The sequence below is a fragment of the Somniosus microcephalus genome, chromosome 21 (assembly GCF_052327205.1).
Source record: "Somniosus microcephalus isolate GS21.2 chromosome 21, FLI_Smic_1.0, whole genome shotgun sequence".
NCBI classification, from domain to species: Eukaryota; Metazoa; Chordata; class Chondrichthyes; order Squaliformes; family Somniosidae; genus Somniosus; species Somniosus microcephalus.
This window is the reverse complement of record NC_141007.1, coordinates 31,988,944-32,012,381: the sequence shown is the minus strand read 5'-3', so window position 1 is coordinate 32,012,381 and position 23,438 is coordinate 31,988,944. Positions and strand designations below refer to the sequence as shown.

At 44.5% G+C, this 23,438-nt stretch overlaps 1 protein-coding gene across 1 annotated transcript in view; it reads right to left on the bottom strand.

The window, feature by feature from the left end:
• LOC147102690 (dynein axonemal heavy chain 9-like) overlaps window positions 1-23,438 on the bottom strand; it is a 394,408-nt gene that overhangs the window by 252,831 nt on the left and 118,139 nt on the right. Inside the window, exons 15-17 of the mRNA XM_085963406.1 lie at window positions 5,388-5,648; window positions 1,793-2,218; window positions 889-1,008 (exon numbers count right to left, since the gene is read on the bottom strand). Of these exons, the coding sequence (XP_085819532.1) occupies window positions 889-1,008; window positions 1,793-2,218; window positions 5,388-5,648 (807 nt within the window). The remainder of the gene's footprint in view (window positions 1-888; window positions 1,009-1,792; window positions 2,219-5,387; window positions 5,649-23,438) is intronic.

The following is a 23,438-nucleotide window of genomic DNA, read 5'->3' as shown; positions in this document are numbered from 1 at the left end:
AAAAAAAAAATCCAATTTTTAAAAAAATCCTGAAAACGCCTGCAAAATAACAACAGGAAATGTTACTGATATTTTCATCAGGTTGTTTATATCTGACTCATCGCTTTACAGAGTCTGAAACTTTAAATCAGAAAGCTAATATGGATGAATCATCGGAGTATGTGCCAGTTATACTTCAGAAATGCTGTGAGTGCATTGTCTCACACCACTTCATCTTCAGATCATCTTTAGTATTATTGCAACAGACACAAAAAGGGGGGAATTTTAATCCTACTCGCTCAGCAGAAACCTGGCGGGTGGGCGGTTAAAATTGCCCTGGCTCTTAAATGTCCAAAAGCCGCCATGCAATGATCGCAACATCTGCAATTTTAACTTGCTCTCCTGAGCAGGCAGCAAGGACACGGGCCCGGAGCCAACAGCGTCCTTCTTTACATATGCACGTGGTGGTAAAATTGACATTATTGAGACCCGACACTAATTTTAACTCGGGCTTGAGCGAGGAATCCATCTGGAGTTAAAATCGGGAAAGTGTGCTTTTAAACTTTAAAACGGTCCCAGGTCATGTGCCGGTCATTTGTTAGAGTTTCTTTGGTAATGCTGTGTGAATGTTTTTACTAACACTGAAGATTTCACCAGCGTTCAGACACCAGTTAGCAGAACTCTGCTCATATGTATCATTAGGCATTCACAGAGCTCTGCTTTGACTGGGTAGATTGTGGTGCGGGCTGGAGCAGGTACATGTGTGAAATGGGTACTTGTAGTATGACAGTAGTGTTAATGTTGCAATATGAACACATTCTGTCAATGTTGTCCAGCACCAGCTATGGTTAATGCTCCGCCAACTACATCCAGTGATTAGAGAAATGTCTGCGGGACACTGAAACTCACCAGTCGATTGGCAAGGGAGATGGTCCGTGCAGTCGATTCAGCTTCTTGTTGGCATTTCAGTTTATCTGCTGTGGCCTGTTCAAATTTCGCTGTTAGTTTAGCTAAATTTTCATTCAGTTGCTATTAAAGAACAAGAAAACAGATGTCAATCAATATCAGATCAATACATAACAGCAGCGCACCGCTAGAAAAGAAGCAGCTTATTATTATTTTTTTGCCTCAATCTTTCCTTACATTTCTGGGAAACTAAACTGCAGCTTGCTAAACATCTTTCATGGATAACATTTAGATTATTTTGTCCAATTACATTTTGAGTTCAGTAATTGAATGAGTCCAAATAACATTTTCAGCCCTATGACTTGGCCTGTATCAAAGGTCATAGTTGTCTCCCCTCCCCATTTCCCTTTTAAAGCAATTACAGATATAATTAACAATACCAGCACAGGCACAATGAGCTGAATGGTCTCTTTCTGTGCTGTATGATTCTGTGTTAAGATGTCATTACATTTTATTATGTTTTTTGCCATGTAGGCTTTTTGCCAAGAAAGATGACATCATTTGCTGGGTGATTAAAGTGCTGAAGTTAAAATGTTTCATGTATTTCAAAACTTAACACTTTACAGAGGACCTTCAATATTGCATCAATACTGTAGTACAGAAAGTGCTCATTTTGAAAGATATGTGCAAGGTATCTCGTACAATCTTCCTACGATGTGGAGATCTTCAAGTGGCCTCCATTAATGGTTAGAACTGTGCGTTCAATAGTTTTACATAACATCCATATGAATCTTCCATATTAATGAGGTACCTTTGACTAGGAATGCACTACTGCAGTCTGCGTACATCAGGGAAAACATACAGGGCACTGTGACAAATGCAAATGACGCTATTTCTTGATACTTACAGTTATCTTGGCTTTGATAATTGTCAATTTTTCCTGGGCAGCAGCTAATTCTGCATTGGCTTTGCTCAAAGCTTGCCGCTTAGGCTCGACATCACAATAGACTTCATAAAAATTCACAATGTTGACAACCCAGGAGCAAAGGCCAGCGGCAGCAAGAGACTTGGATGCAATAAACTCTGGGTTGAATTCAGGGTCATGCATGTATGGCTGAATAGCTTTGAGACAGTTCTCGTGGATGTTCTCCTTATTGAAGTTGATCAGGGAATCGAGGAACCCGTCTACCTTTGCCATCATGACCTTTGCCGACTTCCAGCTGCGGTCTTTGGGTATCTTGCCTCCAACCGCTGTGAGCACCAACACGGCAGCTGTGACATTACTCACTGCCGAGGGAGGTGTACCAAAGGACTTCAATTCTGTCAGGTTGTTCTGGAGGGAAAACAAAGCTGCGAGTGAAACTGAATGGATTTTTCTTTGCACTCAAGCATTAATAGAGTCAGGTTGTTGAGTTATCAATCTGAATGGGTTGCTTTGAAGACTGGAGCTATAGTCTGAATTTTATATAGCATGAGTCATCAAATGTAATGCAATGAAACCCCCTAGTGGTAACACAAACCTCGAATGGCTTGTTAGCTGTGAAGTCGCTGAGTACCCACTGTGTCCAATGGCAGCTGATTCTAACAAGATTAAGGGAATCAGAAACAAATGATCAGCAAACTTGTGACAATCCCTGTATAACTGACCTAGTTTAGTGCTTCTGAAACCTTTTCTAATTAAGTAAACCCATTTTACATGAACACTGGGGCCGAACAAGAAAATTAGGGCCTAACAAGAAAGGCTGTGGAAATGCAAATTAAGCAATGATGTCAAATGTGGGAAATTTGGAGTAAAAAGATATTCTGTTATTTTAATCAGACACATTTCTGCCACAACATCTTGCCAATGAATAATAAAAATCAATTTCTGACTCGCCCTTGGACCATCTACATTCTTTCCAAAAGAGCAGCTAACACCTAATTACCCTGAAATTAAATTTGGTTTAGTTTTTTTTTTAATCGCTCCCATTCACTGCAATCTAAAACATCATGGTTCTGAACAATTCTGTAATATCCTATCGTGCTTAAGATCACACATTTACACCAAAACATGGGGTCGTGTGTGTGTGTGTATAGATTTCTACTGCCCATCATTAGAGGGATGTAGAGTAACAACATTTTTTTAAGGAAAATTACCACTGAAGAAGTTGGCGAGCTGATGCGCCACCTTGTCTTTGATGTTTTATACTTCCATTGTCCTATAAAAAAGAGTTCCCTTGGGGGCATTCGTCAGTCATTTTCATTGAAAAGGAGGCTTACAACACAGTATACAACAGCACAATACTGCGGATGCTGGAAATCTGAAATAACAACAGACAATGCTGGAAACACTCAGCAGGTCGGGCAGCATCCGCGGAAAGAGCAAAAACAGAGTTAACGTTTCAGGTCCGAGTTCTGACGAAGGATCTCAAACCTGAAACGTTAACACTGTTTTTCTCTCTCTGCGGATGCTGCCTGACCTGCTGAGTGTTTCCAGCATTTTTTGTTGTTATTACAACACAGTATGTCCTTGCACGTCAGCGATTTCAACATCTTCTGAGATTGGCTGCGTCTGGGTGCTCACTCCGCAGAGCTATCACGCATTCTATATTGTTTACGAACAGCACAGATCTTTTCCCACGGCTATTTAAGATGAAACCCGCCTATTCTTCTTCCCATAGCATGAATTGTCAATGAAATCACTCGGGGCTGTAAATCGAATTCAATTGATTTAACATCGGCTGAAGAAACATCCAAACAAGATGTTAACTTCGATAATTATCGCCCTGCCAAGACAAAAGGCTGCATTTTATCTTCCTAAGTGCATCAAAATAAATCAAATTTCCAGCACATCAGCGATTGAAACACACAATTTACTGTTACAATATTTAACTCAGTGTAAGAGGATTTATACCCTACTTCAAGAGAAATTAAAATACGATAAATTGGGAAAGGCCTACGGGAGAAACTGTAATATTCCTCAATTCTTGGTGTAGGACATGTTGAATGGTGTAGATGCTGGAAAGTGTCGCAAGGTGTATTATCATATAATGTGCATGTTGTACAGAAGAATAAAGAACAAAATAACCATTCCTAGTGTAATCTTTATGCTACAGCATGGAGAGACAAAACTGTAGTCATAATATCTCTCCATCAACACTGTACTCACATAGTGGATTACATAAAATGTTGGTCTGTACCCGTTAGAAAGAAATAAAGAATTTGTATTTATATAGTGACTTATGATGTTCTTAGCATCTCCCAAAGAGCTTTACAACCAATGGATTATTTTTTAAAGAGCTATCACTGCTGTTACATGCACAAACAGGTCAGTCAATTTTCACACAGTAAAGTACCACAAACAGCAAAAGAGTGAATAATCAGGTAATCTGTTTTCAACTGTTGTTGGCCAAGACACTGGGCAATGGTTGGGGATTTTCAACTGGTCTCAGGGAGAGGGGAATTCAGATTGCGTTCAATAATAATGGGCTAGATTTTCGGGGAGCCGTCAGGCGGGGTTGCAGGCGTGTGGGGGGGGGGTGAAATCCCGACTTTGGGGGTCCCGACACCATCCCGCCCAAAACCCCACCCCACGTAAGTTTCAGGGGCAGCGGGTACCTGCCCCGCACTGGGACCCGCCGAAACCAGGCGGGAAGGGATTAGTGCCAATTAACTGCCTGTTAACAGGTAGTTAACAGGCAGTTTTTAGCCTAATCCCTATTTTGAGGGGTTTCGTGTGGGTTTCCCGACGGCTCCAAACCACGCCAGGTTAGAGCAGTGGGCCGTCGGGTTGAGTGAGTTGGAGGGGTCGCGCTGTCGGCGCTCAAGTGAGTGATGGGTGCATGAGTGTAAAGATAAGTGTGTTTGGTGTGTCTAAAGTGTGTAAAGAACTTTTACTTACCTTCACTTACCTTAACAGCCTTTCTTCCTGTAGCCGTCGGGAGCGCAGCACTCAGCCGGAACTGAAAGCTGAACTGCTGCGATCTGTCAAAAGTGACAGCCTTCAGCTTTTAGCGCTGCTGAGATTTCTAAATGAGTCTGCACAGTAGGACTCATCTTAGAAATCAGACTGTCAGTGTTTCACAGCTTCAAACAGCTGTAAAACACTGATATTTCATCTGTCAGAAATCTTGACAGATGAAATTTTAGTCTGTGATGTCACCTGTTGCCGGGTGGCCCTTAATTGGCCTGCTGAGCCCGCTGGGCGGGCTCAACAAGGTCAATCAAGGGAAAATCGCGCGGATTGGCCGGACGTCGAAGGAGGCGGGTCAGAAACCCGAAAGGGGAAGTCCCGCCTTCTTCCCGACAGGTTCGACAAAATCGACCCCAATGTCTCCATGGTCAAGTAGTCACTTGTCAGTAATTGCCTAGGCTCACGCACGTCATTGGTCAACACTCCTAATGTTTGGCGTTCATTTTCTTCCTTACGACTCTGTGAAGTGCTTTGGGGATGTTTTTCTACATTCAAAGCACTAAGTAATTGCAAATTGTTATTTTTCTTTTGAATTCATTTAAACTCTTACCTTATTCAGAGTGTTGAGGGCTTCCTGAGCTGCAGCAAGGGCAGGCTCAGCCTTTGTTAAATCCTCCTCACAGTCTCTCTGTGTTCGGGTAACTTCATCAGCAATGAGAGCCACCTTCTGTTCTTCCCCATCTGCAATGACTTTTTCTTTGCTTACTTTCTCTGTTTCAACTCCAACTACTTGAATCAGCTTGTCAGCATCTTCATTTTTCTGTTTCAGTTCAACTTCCTGCGCAGCCAGTTTAGCTTTCAGATCATCCACCTGTTTATGGGAATTAGATATAAGGGAATAATCACTAAATTTCTATAAGGTTTGACGTTCGTTTTAGTATCCACGTTTATATTCACATGATCTGAAAATGTTCAACAGTTTTTCTGAGTGACAAAATAATCAAGGATAAGGAAGGCCATTTGGCTCTTCATCCATCGTGAATGGCCCATAAGTCCCCTCGAAGCTCGACACCATCCAGGACAAAGCAGCCCGTTTGATTGGCACCCCATCCACCACCTTAAACATTCACTCCCTCCACCACCGGCGTACCGTGGCTGCAGTATGTACCATCTACAAGATGCACTGCAGCAATTCACCAAGGCTTCTTCGGCAGCACCTCCCAAACCCGTGACTTCTTCCACCTAGAAGGACAAGGGCAACAGGCACATGGGAACACCACCACCTCCAAGTTCACTTCCAAGTCACACACCACCCTGACTTAGAATTATATCGCCGATCCTTCATTGTCACTGGGTCAAAATCCTGGAACTCCCTCCCTAACAGCACTGTGGGAGTACCTTCACCACACAGACTGCAGCGGTTCAAGAAGGTGGCTCACCACCACCTTCTCAAGGGCAACTAGGGATGGGCAATAAATGCTGGCCTTGCCAGCGACACCCATATCCTATAAGCGAATAAAAAAAAAGTTGCCTTATCCAATTGGTTCTTAAATGATTCCAGGTCATTATCTCGAACATCTTCACAAGATCTGGTGTTCCGCTTGATCCAAATTAGCCCAAGTCTGTCAAACTCAAACATGGTACCAATTCTTTTCACCCTGCTATCTGTTCTACCAGGCAGTCTGCAAGCTATTGCTTTCCAAATCATGGCCAGTTCGAATACATAGGGCTAAAAATTCAGTTTTGGGCGCCCAGCTCGCCTGGGCGCCGGAATTACCGCTGCGCGCAGAGCCACTTGCGCCATCGGGATATTCAGTTTCAGCGCCCCAAGTGGAAGCCGGCCGCTAAACAAGGGTTTCGGCGCCCCGCTTGGGGCGCTGAAACTGAATATCGGCGCGCAAAGTGCCGCAGCGCCACCCGCTGCGGCACGGCAGGCTGCGGTACTGCAGGCCTTCCTCCCACTGTTAAGGGGGAGGTGCCTGCAACAGCGCGATCCCCGCTCGCGAGTGCCGGCAAATGAGCCCGGCACCAAGGAGAAGTGCCGGGCTCTCAGGAAACAGCCGGCAATGCCGCGGGGGGGGGGGGGTGTAGGAGGCCGGGGACGGAGGCGCGGGCAGGCGGCCGCCGAAAAAGCGGCCGGCCGCACCTCCACCTTAACTCGCCCCACTACCGCCACAGGTAGGCCCCTGTGTACCGGTTGCTGTTTGCGGCCGGCGCGGAGGAGGCGGCCGCGAGCAAATATGGACAGCGGGGCGATAGCGGGGCGCTGCGCACACCGATGACGTCATCGGTGGCGGCGCAGCGCTACAGGCTAACGCCGCCATTAGCGCCCCGCTAAATATCGCGGTAGGTGTGGCCAGTGGCGCAAAAGCCCTCTTTGGGCGCAAACTGGTGGCGCAGGCCACTGAATTTCTAGGCCATAGTTTGCATCACCTGTCCTCACTTCACATCCCACCTGTCAGCATTCCCATCAGTCTTTCACCAATCCATCCATGGACTGTTCCACCAGTCTCTAACCATTGACACAACCACAATTGTGGACAATCGCAGTTGTCCACCCATAAACATCCTCTTCCCTGTGTTCTGGCAGGACCCAGTCCAGCGTTCTTGTACTGTCAATCGTAAGTTTCCCTTCCCCAAAATTTCTTTCAAGGTTTCAGCTAAATCCTGACAGCTTGGGCGAAGTAGCCCTACTCGTGTCTATTCCGATTTTGAACCTAGATTCACATATATCCCAATCTCAATTAAAAGTAAACCTGAAGTAAATATAGAACCACAGCTGGTTATGAGTGAGTTACAACATTAAAATTGCTGTTTCCGAAGTAAAGGTAAAATGAACTTCAGATATTTCACAGTTATGCCAGGATGCTTTAAAGACTCACAGTAAAACACTCTGAATATGCCTCTTAATTCAAAATTGTTTAATTCAAATTATCTGACAACTCAAATATCTTGCACTGTCATCGCACTTTGCTGTGTTATAAACATTGCTTAATTCAAACAACTGGATAATTCAAATTTATTACTGCAAAATATAACTTTGAATTATGTAGAATAGACTGTATTTAAACACATTAGTTCCCCCACCTCAGTTATATATGTTATATGTTTAAGGCTATGTTACATCATCAGAAGCTTAGAAATAAATTTTACTGCAATAATAATAATACTGATGATATTCTTAAACGGGATCCTCAATTAAATATAAGGGAAACTAAAGCAAGGCCAATTGCTTGGGTAAGTGGACGGATGTTATTTTGGAGGTTCAGCTTGAACTGATCTTAATGAGGAGAGCCCATTAAAATGTGGACAACATCCTCAAACTGACAGTAATATTCCCAGAAATCAAAGAACTGCAAAGCGCAAGGACACAGCAAAGCTGAATAGTTTAATGGCACGAACTGGTAACTTATCGTCTGGTATTAGCTTCTACTCCACATCACGAACGCCATGTTCTTGTGCTATCAGCAGCAGGATGTAATGCTGCAGCTCCAGCAGGATTTACAGGATTTACCATTTTGAAAAATCAAGCCGGCCGAGAGAAGTGCAGCACAATCGCGTCTCGAGTGTCGCTAACCCAGAGCACGTGAATAAGTGAGGAAGATTACACTTGAAGGTTTTCTGCAGCATTCCAATTGCCTAAAAATAACAAAACAAATGCAAGGAGCCCTGCTCTCGTGAAGCATTGTTTCGTCGTTTAGGGTGACATACACACTTTGTCACGACGCCAACATTTCACATGATTTCCATGGTCTCGTTCATTTTCAGTTAAATTTGCCCCAACACCTTTTTCCGTGAAGTGTCCCTTTAAAAACAATCTGCTGTCCTGTGAAGGGCTCAACGGTAAACAAAGTTGTGAATACTTTTCAAGAATTTCAAATTTACATTTGAATGTTTGGACAATCATTCACCCGCTCACCACTGTTTGGTCCTTTCAGTTTCTTTTCACATCTTTCAGCTTTCACTTTCAGACTTCAATTATTTTTTTACCCCCAGCTCTCCATTCCTTGCACCTCAGAGATGTTACCACGGAAACAGCCTAAACTCTTCCTCTGAGACAACATTTAATGAATACATTGTCTTTATAAGATAACACACTGGCACTAATTAACTACCGCACATCTTCCTAATCACTCCTACATGCTCAGTGCTGTTGGCTAATGCACACTTCCATGCTCTTTCATTATTTTCACTCCAAATGTGGAATCATTGACATTACTGCACAGGAGGGGCCCAATTGACATTTGCATCCGTGCTGGTGCTAGCTCGTCAACTGGTAACATCTATTCTCATCCCACTTCCTTGACATTTCCCCTTATCTTTTTATATTCTTTGATTTACAAATACCCAATTCCCTTCTAGATAATGTTATAATCTCCAGAGGGAAGGAAAAGACACAGATTAAAATGGACTCTGACATTTTAATGAAACAGCAAGACTAAGGCAATCAAGGAAGTAAACGGAAGACAAGAAGATAAAGGCAACATGGAAACAAACCAGGGTAGGCATGAAGCTGCTGGAAGGCAGAAATTGGAAGAATTAGGAGAATGAAAATTATTTAAAAGATCAATTTGAACAATAAAAGACCTTGGAGAAGCAAGATCCTTAACAAATCACTCGATGAGAAAACATTTGCCAGAATTAAAATTAACTGTACTTTTCTCATCTGCTAACCATGGAATATTGAAAATTCTTAATACTACCTTTTTTTCTGTGAAAAACTTGCTCTCTGTAGTAAAAATAATTGACAGTACATCCTCCATATTGGCATTGCCTCCCAACAATCATCACCATGCTGCTGGAACTGATCTTTTTCACCTTTAATTAGTAATCATAAAGATAGAGAGCGAAACTTCCAAAAGGATTTTTTTTGCAGGACTTAGGAGGAAAGATCAGAGTAAAACATGATCAGAATGATTGAAAACATTCAAATAATGGGATTGCTTTAAAACATTATCAGGCCCGGTTGCCAGGAGTAGCGCACCTCCATAACGCAGCTTCTCATTAAGTGTGAATCAATTCTGTACACAACCTAATTCTTTCACGGGCAAGAATTACAATTTAAATGGCTGACAGACATGTAAGGAAATGTATATATGCATATTTAAAACTGAATAGACTCCCAACTATAGTTTCGCTCGTGTCAAGATGCATTTGGGGTCATTTTAACTTTAGGCAAGAGTATAAAATGGGCAATAGAAAGGAAAATCATGTGAGGTGTATAACAGGCAGTCAGTCTAATATTGCTCACTTTACTCTATCGGCAAAAGTTAAAATGAACCGCATAGTGTTTAACCCTCAAATCTCATGCTTTATTTACAAAGATTCATCAGTTCCCCGCTCCAAGGCAGATGAAGCAGTCATAGGTGTTTTATTCATGTGCCCATTACCAGGCTAATGTTCTCTCTTTTGTTATCCTGGCAGTAAAGTGAAGATTCTTTCCAATTGGACATCAAGATTAAGTGTAAAAACATTCCGTACAATACTGCATGAAGAAATTTTCCACACTGGTACCTACCTGACAATGTGGAAAATTGCCCAGGTATGTCCTGTCCACAATAAGCAGGACAAATCCAATCTGGCCAATTACCACCTTATCAGTCTACTCTCAATCATCAGCGAATGATGGAAGGTGTCGTCGACAGTGCTATCAAACGGCACTTACTCACCAATAACTTGCTCACCGATGCTCAGTTTGGGTTCCGGTAGGACAACTTGGCTCCAGACCTCATTACAGCCTTGGTCCAAGCATGGACAAAAGAGCCGAGTTCCAGAGGTGAGGTGAGAGTGACTGCTCTTGACATCAAGGCAGCATTTGACCGAGTGTAGCATCAAGGGGCCCTAGTAAAATTGAAGTCAATGGGAATCAGGAGAAAGACTCTCCACTGGCTGGAGTCCTACCTAGCACAAAGGAAGATGGTTGTGGTTGTTGGAGGTTAATCATCACAGCCCCAGGACATCGCTGCAGGAGTTCTTCAGGGTAGTGTCCTAGGCCCAGCCATCTTCAGCTGCTTCATCCGGAGTATAAAGCTCCAAGCTCATCTGTAAGCATTATCCTCCCAAATGGTTTTAGCCATTGCATTTCTCCTTGGTCACCCCTCCGAATATCTCCTTCTTTGTCTCGGCATCCATTTTTGTCTGATTATGCCTCTGTGGAACACCTTGAGACACTTTTTGACATTAACAGTGCTATATAAATGCAAGTTATTGTATAGGTAAAGATAACTGAGCTTGCCTAACTACTAGGTTTTTTTTCTGCTGTGATGTGTTTCGGCATTGCCTGGAACAAATAGTCTTGGGGAGGGAGAGGGATAAACCCAGACACGACAGGCCTATCGTGGGGAAAATTTTAGAGACAAACTTAATGGGCACTTGGAAAAATCTGGGTTAATAAATGATTTGTTAAAGACAAATCATGTTTGACTCAGTTGATTGAGATGAAATAATGGAGAGGGTTGAAGGGGGTAGTGCGATTGATGTGTATATGGACTTTCAAAAGGCGTTTGATAGAGTACCACATAATAGTCTTGTTAGCAAAATTGAAGCCCATGGGATTAAAGGGGCAGTGGCAGCGTGGATATGAAATTGGCTAAGGGACAGAAAGCAGAGAGTAGTGGTGAAAGGTTGCTTTTCAGACCGGAGGGAAGTGTGCCGTGGAGTTCCCCAGGGGTCACTGTTGCAACCACTGATCTTTTTGATTATATATTAATGACCTGGACTTGGGTATACAGGGCACAATTTCAAAGTTTGCAGATAACACAAAACTCGGAAATGTAGTAAACAGTGAGGAGGATAGTAACAGACTTCAAGAGGACACAGACAGACTGGTGAAATGGGCAGACACATGGCAGATGAAATTTAACACAGAGAAGCATGAAGTGATTCATTTTGGTAGGAAGAATGAGGAGAGGCAGTATGAACTAAATGGTAAAATTATAAAGGGGGTGCAGGAACAGAGAGACCTGAGGGTGTAGGTACACAAGGCGTTGAAGGTGGCAGGACAAGTTGAGAAGGCTGTTCAAAAGGTATATGGGATCCTTGGCTTTAGCAATAGAGGCATTGGGCTGGATTTTGTCAATGGGGACGTGATGGAGGCGGGACTCCCACTTTTTGGGTTGTAGTCCCGCCTCCATCGATTTGTGGCCAACCCATGCGATTTTCCCTTGATTGACTTTGTTGAGCCTGCCCAGCAGGCTCAGCAGGCCAATTAAGGGACACCCAGTTACAGGTGACGTCAGGGATTGACATTTCATCTGTCAAGAGCTTTTGACAGATGAAATATCAGCGTTTGACAGCTCTGTGAAGCTGTCAAACACTGACAATCTGACTTCTAATGAGTCCTTCTCCACAGACTCAGTTAGAAATCTCTCCAGAACAGAAAGCAGAATGCTGTAACTTTTGACAGCTCGCGGCCATTCTGCTTTCTGTGCCGGTGAGATGAGGGACTCCCGAGACCTGAAGGAAGGAAGCCTGCATTAGTAAGTAAAGGTAAATAAAACTTATTTAAACACTTTACACACACCAAACACAATTACCTCTGCACTCATGCACCCATCACTCACCTGAGCACCGGACATCTCGAACCCTCCAAGCCCTTCAGCCTGACGGCCCACCTCGCTAACTTGGCGTGGTTTGGAGCTGTCGGGCAGCCCACACTTAAGGGCTAAAAATAGGGATTAAGCCAAAAACTGCCTGTTAACAGGCAGTTAATTGGCACTAATCCCCTTCCCGCCTCGGGGAGGCGGCTCCCAGCACAGGTCGGGTACCTGCCTCCTGGAAAACGGGCATGGAGGCGGGTTGGGGGCGGGAAGGGTTCGTACCCCCCGATTCTGCAATTTTCCCCCCACTCCCGCTTCCAAACCCGCCTCCACAGGGCTTGGAAATTCGAGCCCATAGAGTACAAAAGCAAGGAAGTTATGCTAAATTTTATAAAACATTGGTTAGGCCCCAGCGGGAGTACTGTGACCAATTCTGGACACATACTTTAGGAAGGATGTCAAGACTGTAGAGAGGGTATAGAGGAGATTTACTAGAATGGTACCAGGGACTTCAGTTATGTAGTGAGACTAGAGAAACTGGGTTTGTTCTCGCAGAAAATGTTAAGGGGAGATTTGATAGAGGCATTTAAAACTATGAAGGGTTCTGTATGAGTAAATAAGGAGAAACTGTTTCCAGTGGCAAAAGGGTCAGTAACAATGTTCCCCCTAATTTTTGGGGGGTGCGTGGCCCTTTTAAGGGGCTGCATGACCCATTCACAGTTTTCCACAGGCGCAAAATTTAACATTGAAAAAAAAAAGTCCCGGGCTGCGCGGGACCGACGGAGAGCCGCACAGCTTAGAGGAAATGTTGGTCAGTAACCAGAGGATATAGATTTAAGGTAATTGACAAAAGAACCAGAGGCAGCATGAGGAAAAAGGTTTTTTACGCAGTGACTTGTTATGATCTGGAATGCACTGCTTGAAAGGGCGGTGGAAGCAGATTGTATAATAACTTTCAAAACGGAATTGGAGAAATTCTTGAAGGGGAAAAATTTGCAGGGCTACGGGAAAAGAGCAGGAGGACGGGACTAATTGGATAGTTCGTTCAAAGAGCCGGCACAGGCACGATGGGCCGAATGGCCTCCTTGTGTCCTCTATCATTACATGATTCTATGAATACGTAAACTGCTTTGTCTACGTCACTTTGGGCCCTGCATGGGGATCAGATTCATCACTTCTGCTTCGCAGCTTGTTGTAGTGTCTTGTCTAAAGCTCATGTTATAATTAGATACAACAGAATTTGAAGTAACGTGTTAATGGTAAAGTAACACAGACTAATCCTGTGCACCCTTATTAGTGTAATCATATGCAGGCTGTAATTATTGTGCTCAAGGTCTGTTTCTTTGCTTTTATAAAGCAAATTAACATTTTACTATGTTAAAGGCACTATACAAGTTCAAGTTGTTGTTGTGTGATGTACATGAGGAAGAAAATAATAAACACTTTTGGAAATTGGGTGTCAAAGTCTCCTTTTCCTTTGGGACATATGTTACAATTCACTCTGCACTTGGTGGCATTAACATCTCTTCTCTCCAATTGCCTAAGAAATTAGTCTGGGCAGCCACCCAAGCAATTGCTTCCTTAGGGTATCAGGCTATGGCAAAAATAAAACCGTCCCGAATACAGGACTAATTGAAAGTCTCTCACAGAGAGATTTACATAAAAGAAAAGAAAGACTTGCATTTATATAGCATACTTCATGACCTCGGGACGTCTGGTGCTTTACAGCCAATTAAATACTTTTGAAGTGTAGTCACTGTTGTAATGTAGGAAACACGGACGCTAATTTGCGCACAGTGAGGTCCCACAACCAGCAATGGGATCTTTTACATCCACCTGGGAAGACAGACGGAGCCTCGGGTTAACGTCTCATCCAAAGGACAGCACCTCAGTCTGGAGTGCACAGGAGTGTCAGGTTAGATTTTGTGCTCAAGCCGATGGTGTGGGACTTGAACGCACAACCTTCTGACTCAGAGCCAAGAGTGCTACTACTGATTCACGCCTGACAGTAGGGGGCAGGATCCACCTCCTGAACGAAGATTTGAGCGATGTGCCTCTTGATCAATCAGAATGGGTTCACGTGCTGTGTCACGTGCTGCACTTGTATCTTTTTGTGTGCAAATACAAGACTTAAACAATCAATTTTGTTGAACAAAAGTGACGTAACAGGCTCATTAGAGGAACACGAGGGGAGATTTTGCACCCTGGATGCCCCCCTCCCCCACCCCCCCCGCCAAGTGCAATGTGAACAGGTCGCACTATAAGTGGACTCCATTAAAAGTAAACCCTTGGTGCCTAAACGTCCTCTTGGGGCTCAGCAGCATACAATGGGTGTGTACCAGGTGCACACAGCAGCGCCCTATTAGGTACAAATGAAGGGGAGGAAATATGAACCATTCTACAGCCTTAAAGGCAGTAGCTAAAGTGGAGGAGCAATAAGATCTACAGACCCAGCAGCTCAAAACTGGGCTTCCATGAGGTGCTGTGGATCATCAGCAGCAGTATTGTATTCCACCATAATCTGTAACCTCATGGCCTGGCATATCCCTCACTCTACCATTACCATCAAGGCAGGCGACCAAACATGGTTCAATGAGGAGTGTAGAAGAGCATGCCAGGAGCAGTGCCAAGCATACCTGAAAATGAGGTGGCAAACTGGTGAAGCTACAACACAGGAATACATGCATGCTAAAAAGCAGAAGCAGCCTGCTATAGACAGGGCTAAGCGATCCCACAATCAACGGATCAGATCAAAGCTCTGCAGTCCTGCCACATCCAGTCGTGAATGGTGGTGGACAATTAAACAACTAACAGGAGGAGGAGGCTCCATGAATATCCCCATCCTCAACGATGATGAAACCCAGCTTGTGAGTGCAAAAGACAAGACTGAAGTATTCACAACCATCTTCTGCCAGCAGTGGATGATCCATTTCAGCCTCCTCCTGAGGTCATCACCATCACAGATGCCAGTTTTCAGCCCATTCAATTCACTCCACGTGATATCAAGAAATGGTTAAATGTAAGAAGTCACACGACACCAGGTTATAGTCCAACAGCTTTATTTGAAATCACAAGCTTTCGGAGCGCTGCTCCTTCTTCAGGTGAAGTGGAGAAATGCATAAAGACACAGCTTATATAGTCAGAGAATCATGTCAGATGTTTACAGGTAACCTTTCCAACTGCCATTTATCACACCTCGGCAGAGAGATAATCACAGCAGTCAAAGGTGTGAATGGTGTCCAAACAGGTCAGTCAGGGAAACATTACATCAAAGATGATTTCCAGCCAAAAAAAATGTTTTTTGTCTGTTTTTTTGTTTTTCATACAGACCCCAGCATCTGCAATATTTGACCCCTTGTGACCCCACCTCATTGTTCTTTGATGTAATGTTTCCCTGACTGACCTGTTTGGACACCATTCACACCTTTGACTGCTGTGATTATCTCTCTGCCGAGGTGTGATAAATGGCAGTTGGAAAGGTTACCTGTAAACATCTGACATGATTCTCTGACTATATAAGCTGTGTCTTTATGCATTTCTCCACTTCACCTGAAGAAGGAGCAGCGCTCCGAAAGCTTGTGATTTCAAATAAAGCTGTTGGACTATAACCTGGTGTCGTGTGACTTCTTACATTTGTCCACCCCAGTCCAACTCCGGCATCTCCACACCAAGAAATGGTTAAGCATACTGGATACAGCTAAGGTTATGGGCCCCAATAACATCCCGGCTGCAGTGCTGAAGACTTGTGCTCCAGAACTAGCGGTGCCTCTAGCCAAGCTATTCCAGTGCAGCTACAACACTGGCATCTACCCAACAAAGTGGAAAATTGCCCAAGTATGCCCTGTCCACAAGAGCAGGACAAATCCAATGTGGCCAATTACTGCCCCATCAGCCTACCTCAATCATCAGCAAAGTGATGAAAGGTATTGTCGACAATGCTATCAAGTGGCACTTACTCAGGAATGACCTGCTCACTGATGCTCAGTTTGGGTTCCATCAGGACTATTCAGTTCCAGACCTCATTATACCCTTGGTGCAAACATGGACAAAAGAGCTGAATTCCAGAGGTGAGGTGAGAGTGACTGCCCATGACATCAAGGCATCATTAGAAACATAGAAACATAGAAGATAGGAGCAGGACTAGGCCATTTGGCCCCTCGAGCCTGCTCCGCCATTTAATGAGATCATGGCTGATCATTCAAATTCAGTACCCTGTCCCTGCTTTATCCCCATATCCCTTGATCCCTTTAGCCTTAAGAAATATATCTAACTCCTTCTTGAATATATTTAATGAATTGGCCTCAACTGCCTTCTGTGGTAAAGAATTCCACAGGTTCACCACTCTCTGGGTGAAGAAATTCCTCCTCATCTCTGTCCTAAATGGCTTTCCCCTTATCTTTAGACTGTGACCCCTGGTTCGGGACTCCCCCGCCATTGGGAACATCCTTCCTGCATCTAGTCTGTCTAGTCCTGTTAGAATTTTATAAGTTTCAATGAGATCCCCTCTCATTCTTCTAAACTCCAGCGAGTAAAAGCCCAATCGACCTAATCTCTCCTCATACGTCATTCCTGCCATCCCAGGTATCAGTCTGGTGAATCTTCGCTGCACTCCCTCCATGACAAGAACATCCTTCCTCAGATAAGGTGATCAAAACTGCACACAATACTCAAGGCGTGGTCTCACCAGGCCCTGTACAACTGCAGCAAGACATCCTTGCTCCTGTACTCTAATCCTCTTGCTATGAAGGCCAACATACCATTTGCCTTCTTAACCGCCTGCTGCACCTGCATGCTTACCTTCAGCAACTGGTGCACAAGGACACCCAGTCTCGTTGCACTTCCCCTTTTCCCAATCTATTGCCGTTCAGATAACAATCTGCCTTCTTGTTTTTGCCACCAAAGTGGATAACGTCGCATTTATCCACATTATACTGCATCTGCCATGCATCTGCCCAATCACCCAACCTGTCCAAATCATACTGGAGTTTCTCGGCATCCTCCTCACAGCACACACGCCCACCCAGCTTTGTGTCGTCTGCAAACTTGGAGATACTGCCCAGAAATTCATGTCTCCACGGGTGAGTACGCACGGGGTACTCACCCGTAAGCCCAATGGAAGTGCCGGTTTCCTGCATGCACTGCGCATGCGTGGAAAACCGGCACTTCCGTTCCTCTGAAAGCAGGGGTTAAGAGGTCATATGCGTGCGCGGGAGAGGCTGCGCGTGCGCATCAAACTTGCTTTTTTTTGCAGGTTTTCCCGGGAGGGTAAGTCTCCAGAATTTACACATTTAAAAAGCAGGCGTAAGGCCTGCTTTTTACAAGGTAAGTGGTGAATTAATTAAAATTAAAACATTTTTCCACAGGTTTATTATTTTTAAATACTTTAAAGAAAGTTAAGTTTATTTTTAGCCCCACTAGAAAATAAAATTATTTTTTCCAAAAATTTAAATTATTGTTTAAAAATAGTTATTTCATGTCATTTATAGTTTATTTAAAAAATGTGATTTTTAAAAAATTTATTTGAAGATTTAGTGATGTTTTAGGTACTTCCTTAAGTGCCCTAGGATGTAGATTATCAGGCCCTGGGGATTTATCAGCCTTCAATCCCGTCAATTTCCCTAACACCATTTCCCTACAAATACTGATTTCATTCAGTTCCTCCCTCTCATTAGACCGTTCCCTGACATCTCTAGGAGGTTATTTGTGTCCTCCTTTGTGAAGACAGAATCAAAATATGTATTTAGTTGGTCTGCCATTTCCTTGTTCCCCATTATAAATTCTCCTGATTAGGTCGAGTGTGGCACCAAGGAGCCCTAGTAAAATTGAAGTCAAGGGAGAAAACTCTCCACTGGCTGGAGTCATACCTAGCACAAAGAAAGATGATTGTGGTTGTTGGCGGCAAATCATCTCAGCCCCAGGACATCGCATTTGCAATTCCTCAGATAATGAAGCAATCCATGCCTGCATGCAGCAAGACCTGAACGACATCCAGGCTTGGGCTGATAAGTGGAAAGGACCATTTACACCACACAAATGCCAGGCAATGACCATCTCCAACAGGAGAGAGTCTAACCACCTCCCCATGACATTCAATAGCATTACCACTGTCAAATCCCCCAGCAGCAACATCCTGGTGGTCACTATTGACCAGAAGTTTAACTGGACCAGCCAGATAAAAACTGTGGCTACAAGAGCAGGACAGTGGCTGGGTGTTCTGCAACAAGTGACTCACCTCCTGATGCCCCAAAACCTTTCCACCATCTACAAGGCACAAATCAGGAGTGTGATGGAATACTCTCCACTTGCCTGGATGAGTGCAGCTCCAACAACACTCAAGAAGCTTGACAACGTTCAAGACAAAGTAGCCCATTTGATCGGCACCCCATTCACCACCTTAACCATTCACTCCCTCCACCACCGGCGTACCGTGGCTGCAGTGTGTACCATCTACAAGATGCATTGCAGCAACTCGCCAAGGCTTCTTCAGCAGCACCTCCCAAACCCGCGACCACTACTACCTGGAAGGACAAGGGCAGCAGGCACATGGGAACACCATCACCATCTGCAAGTTTCCCTCCAAGTCACACACCATCCTGACTTGGAAATATATCGCTGTTCCTTCAGCATTGTTGGGTCAAAATTTTAGGACTCCCTCCCTAACAGCACTTTGGGAGCGCCTTCACCACACGGACCGCAGCGGTTCAAGAAGGTGGCTCACCACCACCTTCTCAAGGGCAATTAGGGATGGGCAACTCAACGCCCACATCCCGTGAATGAATACATTTTTAAAAAGGACACGTCACCCCACCCCATCCCGTGGCAGAAGCTGTTTGTTACAAACGTGATGTCTGCAGAATTGCTGGTTTCTCGAAGCAGATCGGATACAATATCAACAGTTGCTGGATGTTTGAAATTGCTAACTTGCATTGCTGCCTGCTTGAAACTTTGTTTTGCAGGTCTCTGCTCTTCCTGCTTTCAATGTGCCTTCCCCTATAAATGGAGTCCTGTGGCTGTACAAGCCTAGGAGGGCAACAGGATGTAAGCTAGAAGCCAGGGACCCTGTACAATGTTCCCTGTAATTTATTTTCATGCGCGGGCCCTATAACTGGCTGCGTGGCCCAATCAAATCTTCGCGCATGTGGGGTTATTCCCCTTGTAAAGCTGGTGAGCGGCTTGCGCGGGACCTCCAGACCACTGCGCGGCCACACAACTTAACAGGAACATTGACCCCATAGTTCTCATGATAGAATTGACCTGCTGCTGCTATTGCCTGCCAGAGGGAGAAAAGCCAGGAAGACCACAGGCAGAAAAGCATGGCACAATGTGCTGAAGCATGTTAACTCCAGCAAAACTATATGCTGCACATGACTGGAGGGTCAGAAATAATTCAATAACCTCACCAGAAGTGGAAAGGTAGGTCACTGGATAGCTATGCTTTTCACAAAGGAATAGCTAATCATTCAATGAAGTTCTATGCATTCTGTCCCTCTACTCATTGGCATGGGTTCCTCAAATTCTCCAGACTTCCATCTTCTCTGTCTTTCGTAGCCAGATTATCTCCAGCAGTGGCTTCTCTTCCCTCCCCTAAACTGTTACCTCCTGAGACCTCCCCCCCCCACCCCCCAAGGGTCTAATCTTGACCCTCTCTTCTTCCTCATCTGCATGCTGTCCCCCGGCAACATTATCCCCAGACATGGGGTTTGCTGCGACACCAGGACCAGCCTCTCCACCACCTCTCTCAACCCCTTCACTGCCTCTGTTTTGTCAGACAACTTGTCCAACATCCAGTCTTGGCTGAGCTGCAATTTTCTCCAGCTAAACACTCGTAAGACCGAAGCCATCATCTTCCCACCAAAAACTCCATATCCTGGCCACGGATTCCATTCCCCTCCCCAACCACTAGCTCAGGCTGAACCAGACAGCTCACAGTGTTGTATTCATCCCTGAGGGGAGTTTGTGATCCCATATCTTCTCCATTACAAAGTGCGCCTAGTTCCACCTATGTTGACCGCCTCTGCCCCTGCCTCAGCCCAGCTGCTTCTGAAATCTTCATCCATGTCTCGGTCACCTCCAGACCTGGCTGTTCCAAAGCTCCCCTGGCCGGCCATCCATCTTCCAACTGCTATGAATTTCACCTCATCCAAAACTCTACTGCCAGTAACCTATTGAGCACCAAGTCCCACTCAATTATCACCCTTGTCCTCACATTGGCTCCAAGTCCCCCAACACCTCAAAGTTAAAATTCTCATTCTTTTGTTTGAATCCCTTCATGGCCTCGCCTTTCGCTTTCTCTTTTACCTTCTGCAACCCTACAAACCCCGAGAACTCCGGGTGCTCCGGTTTCCTCCCACAGCCCAAAGATGTGCGGGTTAGGTTGATTGGCTATGATAAATTGACCCTTAGTGTTAGGGGGATTAAAATATGTGGGGTTACGGAGATAGGGTGGGATATGTGTTGGTGTTGGTGTAGGGGTTACGGGGATCGGGTGGGATATGTGTCGGTGCAGGCTCGATGGGCTGAAATGGCCTCTATCTGCACTGTGGGGTTTCTGTGATTCTGTGATTCTGTGAACTCTCCATTTCTCTGACTTTGACTTGTTGTGCGTCACCCCCTCGACCCCACCATTGGCCAGTGTACCTTCAGGGGCCGAGGCGTCACGTTCTGAAATGCCTTGCCTAAACACCCCCCCGACCTTCTTCTCCCCCTTTAAGACGCTCCTTAAAACCCATCTCTGACTAAGCTTTTAATCACCCCTCCTTACATCTCCTTCTTTGGCTCGGCATTCATTTTTTCCTTACATCTCTGTGAAATGCCTTGGGACACTTTTTCTACTTTGGGGCTCCATATAAATGGAAGTCATTGTTGAGTGTTTGGCAACTGAGCAATAAAAAGCCTGCCATACACTTATTGAACGAGATATGCCCCTTTAAGGCAGGATTCATATATCGTGCAAAAAAAATTGAAAACTGCATTTAAACATTTGCTAATAAAACTATAAATCATAATATACATTTTTTTTTTACATATAACATCACCATTTACTCCCTCTTCAATTTTGCTATCCACATGCTTGCATTCTCTTCAGTATAGTCCAGCTCACAGATTTCTAAGCAGATGCCATTAATTCCGCCCAGTGGTCAATCTGCCAACAGGTGTGTTTGACTGAGAAGGTAACAATCCCATTTACCCCCCACCCCCAAACTGGTAGACTTTGCACACGCCAAAGGCGTAAGTCTCCATCACTCTCTATTACAGATATATTGGGCAATCTCATACTGATAGATTTCTGGAACCTTCTGTATGTATATCTCTTTTCTCACTCTATTTTGGAACAAAAATGTTTTTTTGCCAGTCGCTGTGATTAAATAACATGCCTTTGCTTTCAATAAAACAGCCCGCTGGTGTGTCTACCCTGGAGCAGCTCACAATCAATTACAATCTGACACTGACTCACTGCTGTACTAGTTTGTTACTTCCTCAGTGAAACAGAGCCCGCTGGTCTGCGGCTCAGGTTGTGACCTGCAGTCAGATGGACACTGAGTTTCCATTGCAGAATTATGTATTAAGCAAGCTCATACTGTCTCATAAAGGCTCACACCACAGTTAGGATGTGTGGCAGAAACAGACAAAAATTTGAGTTATTTTCACTTTATTCCTATTCCCCGCGACCCCACCCGGCTAACCCATGACAGAGACTGTGATCCAGGATTCATACCAGATAAAAAGACTTGCATTTATACAGTGCCTTTCATGACCACCAGACATCCCAAAGTGCTTTACAGCCAATGAAGTACTTTTGGAGTGTAGTCACTGTTGTAATGTAGGAAACGTAGCAGTCAATTTGCACACAGCAAGCTCCCACAAACAGCAATGTGATAATGACCAGATAATCTGTTTTAGTGATGTTGATTGAGGGATAAATATTGGCCAGGACACCGGGGAGAACTCCCCTGCTTTTCTTCGAAATAGTGCCATGGGATCTTTTACGTCCACCTGAGAGAGCAGACGGCATCGGTTTAACGTCTCATCCGAAAGACAGCACCTCCGACAGTGCAGCACTCCCTCAGTACTGCACTGGGGTGTCAGCCTAGATTTATGTGCTCAAGTCTCATGGAGTGGGACTTGAACCCACAACCTTCTGACTCATAGGCGAGAGTGCTACCCACTGAGCCACTGCTGACACTTTAACAAACACCTTCCTAATGACTGAAAGGACAGGTCATGCAGGACACGAATCATTTGGCATCACGGAGTACGTACTACAGACCTCTGATAAGTTTAGGACATGGTTTTGTTGAATTTCTTGCTGGGAGATTCCCCATCAGGAAACTAATCCACATCAATGCTTTGAACAGGAATCTAAAACCAGGCTCCTAGGTCCAACTATCAGGAGTCCAATATTGGACTGAAAGGAGAGTATGTAATAATGTTCTGCCTGCAGAGGCCATTAGCAAGCTTTGTAAATAATATGATCTACTATCAACCAACTATTCTAATGAAAGATTATCGATAGTGCATCAAACTTGATTTTTATTATATTGACAGATGGTTCAAATTGAAACCTCTAATCCATCCTTTGGGGTCCAGTTAGAATATCAGATGCCCAGTGGGCAGATGGTTAAATTCAACACTGACCCAAATGAGTGTCCCTAGTATTTATTAGTGGCTTCCATTATTTAAAGCAAATGATAGACTTTGGTAACTTGGATTTAGACACTTAATGGAAAGTGGTCAAATTCGTAGACAAAACCAAACTGAGGAAGGGGGTTGTTGAATCTGGAAAGGCAGCCTGGGAACTACAAAATTAATTGGACAAGATATTTAACTGGACAGAATAATGACATGAAATTTAATGCAACATTTAAAATATTGCAGATAAGAAGGGGGAAAAGCAACATAATACTTAATGCCCAGAAATTCGGGTCGAAGGCTTCCCGCGGGTGCAAGCCTCCGACCTGCACTTACCTAGTGCACCAGCCGTTGTGCTGTGGGCCCGCGTGGGATTCCGATCCTGGGCCTGCTCCAACTGCCGGCGCGCAGTGCTTGCGTATCCCAGGGGCGCAGTTAGTTCGAAGCGTCCCCTGGGATCACGTGGGCCATGGAGAGCCAATGGTAGCAGGGAA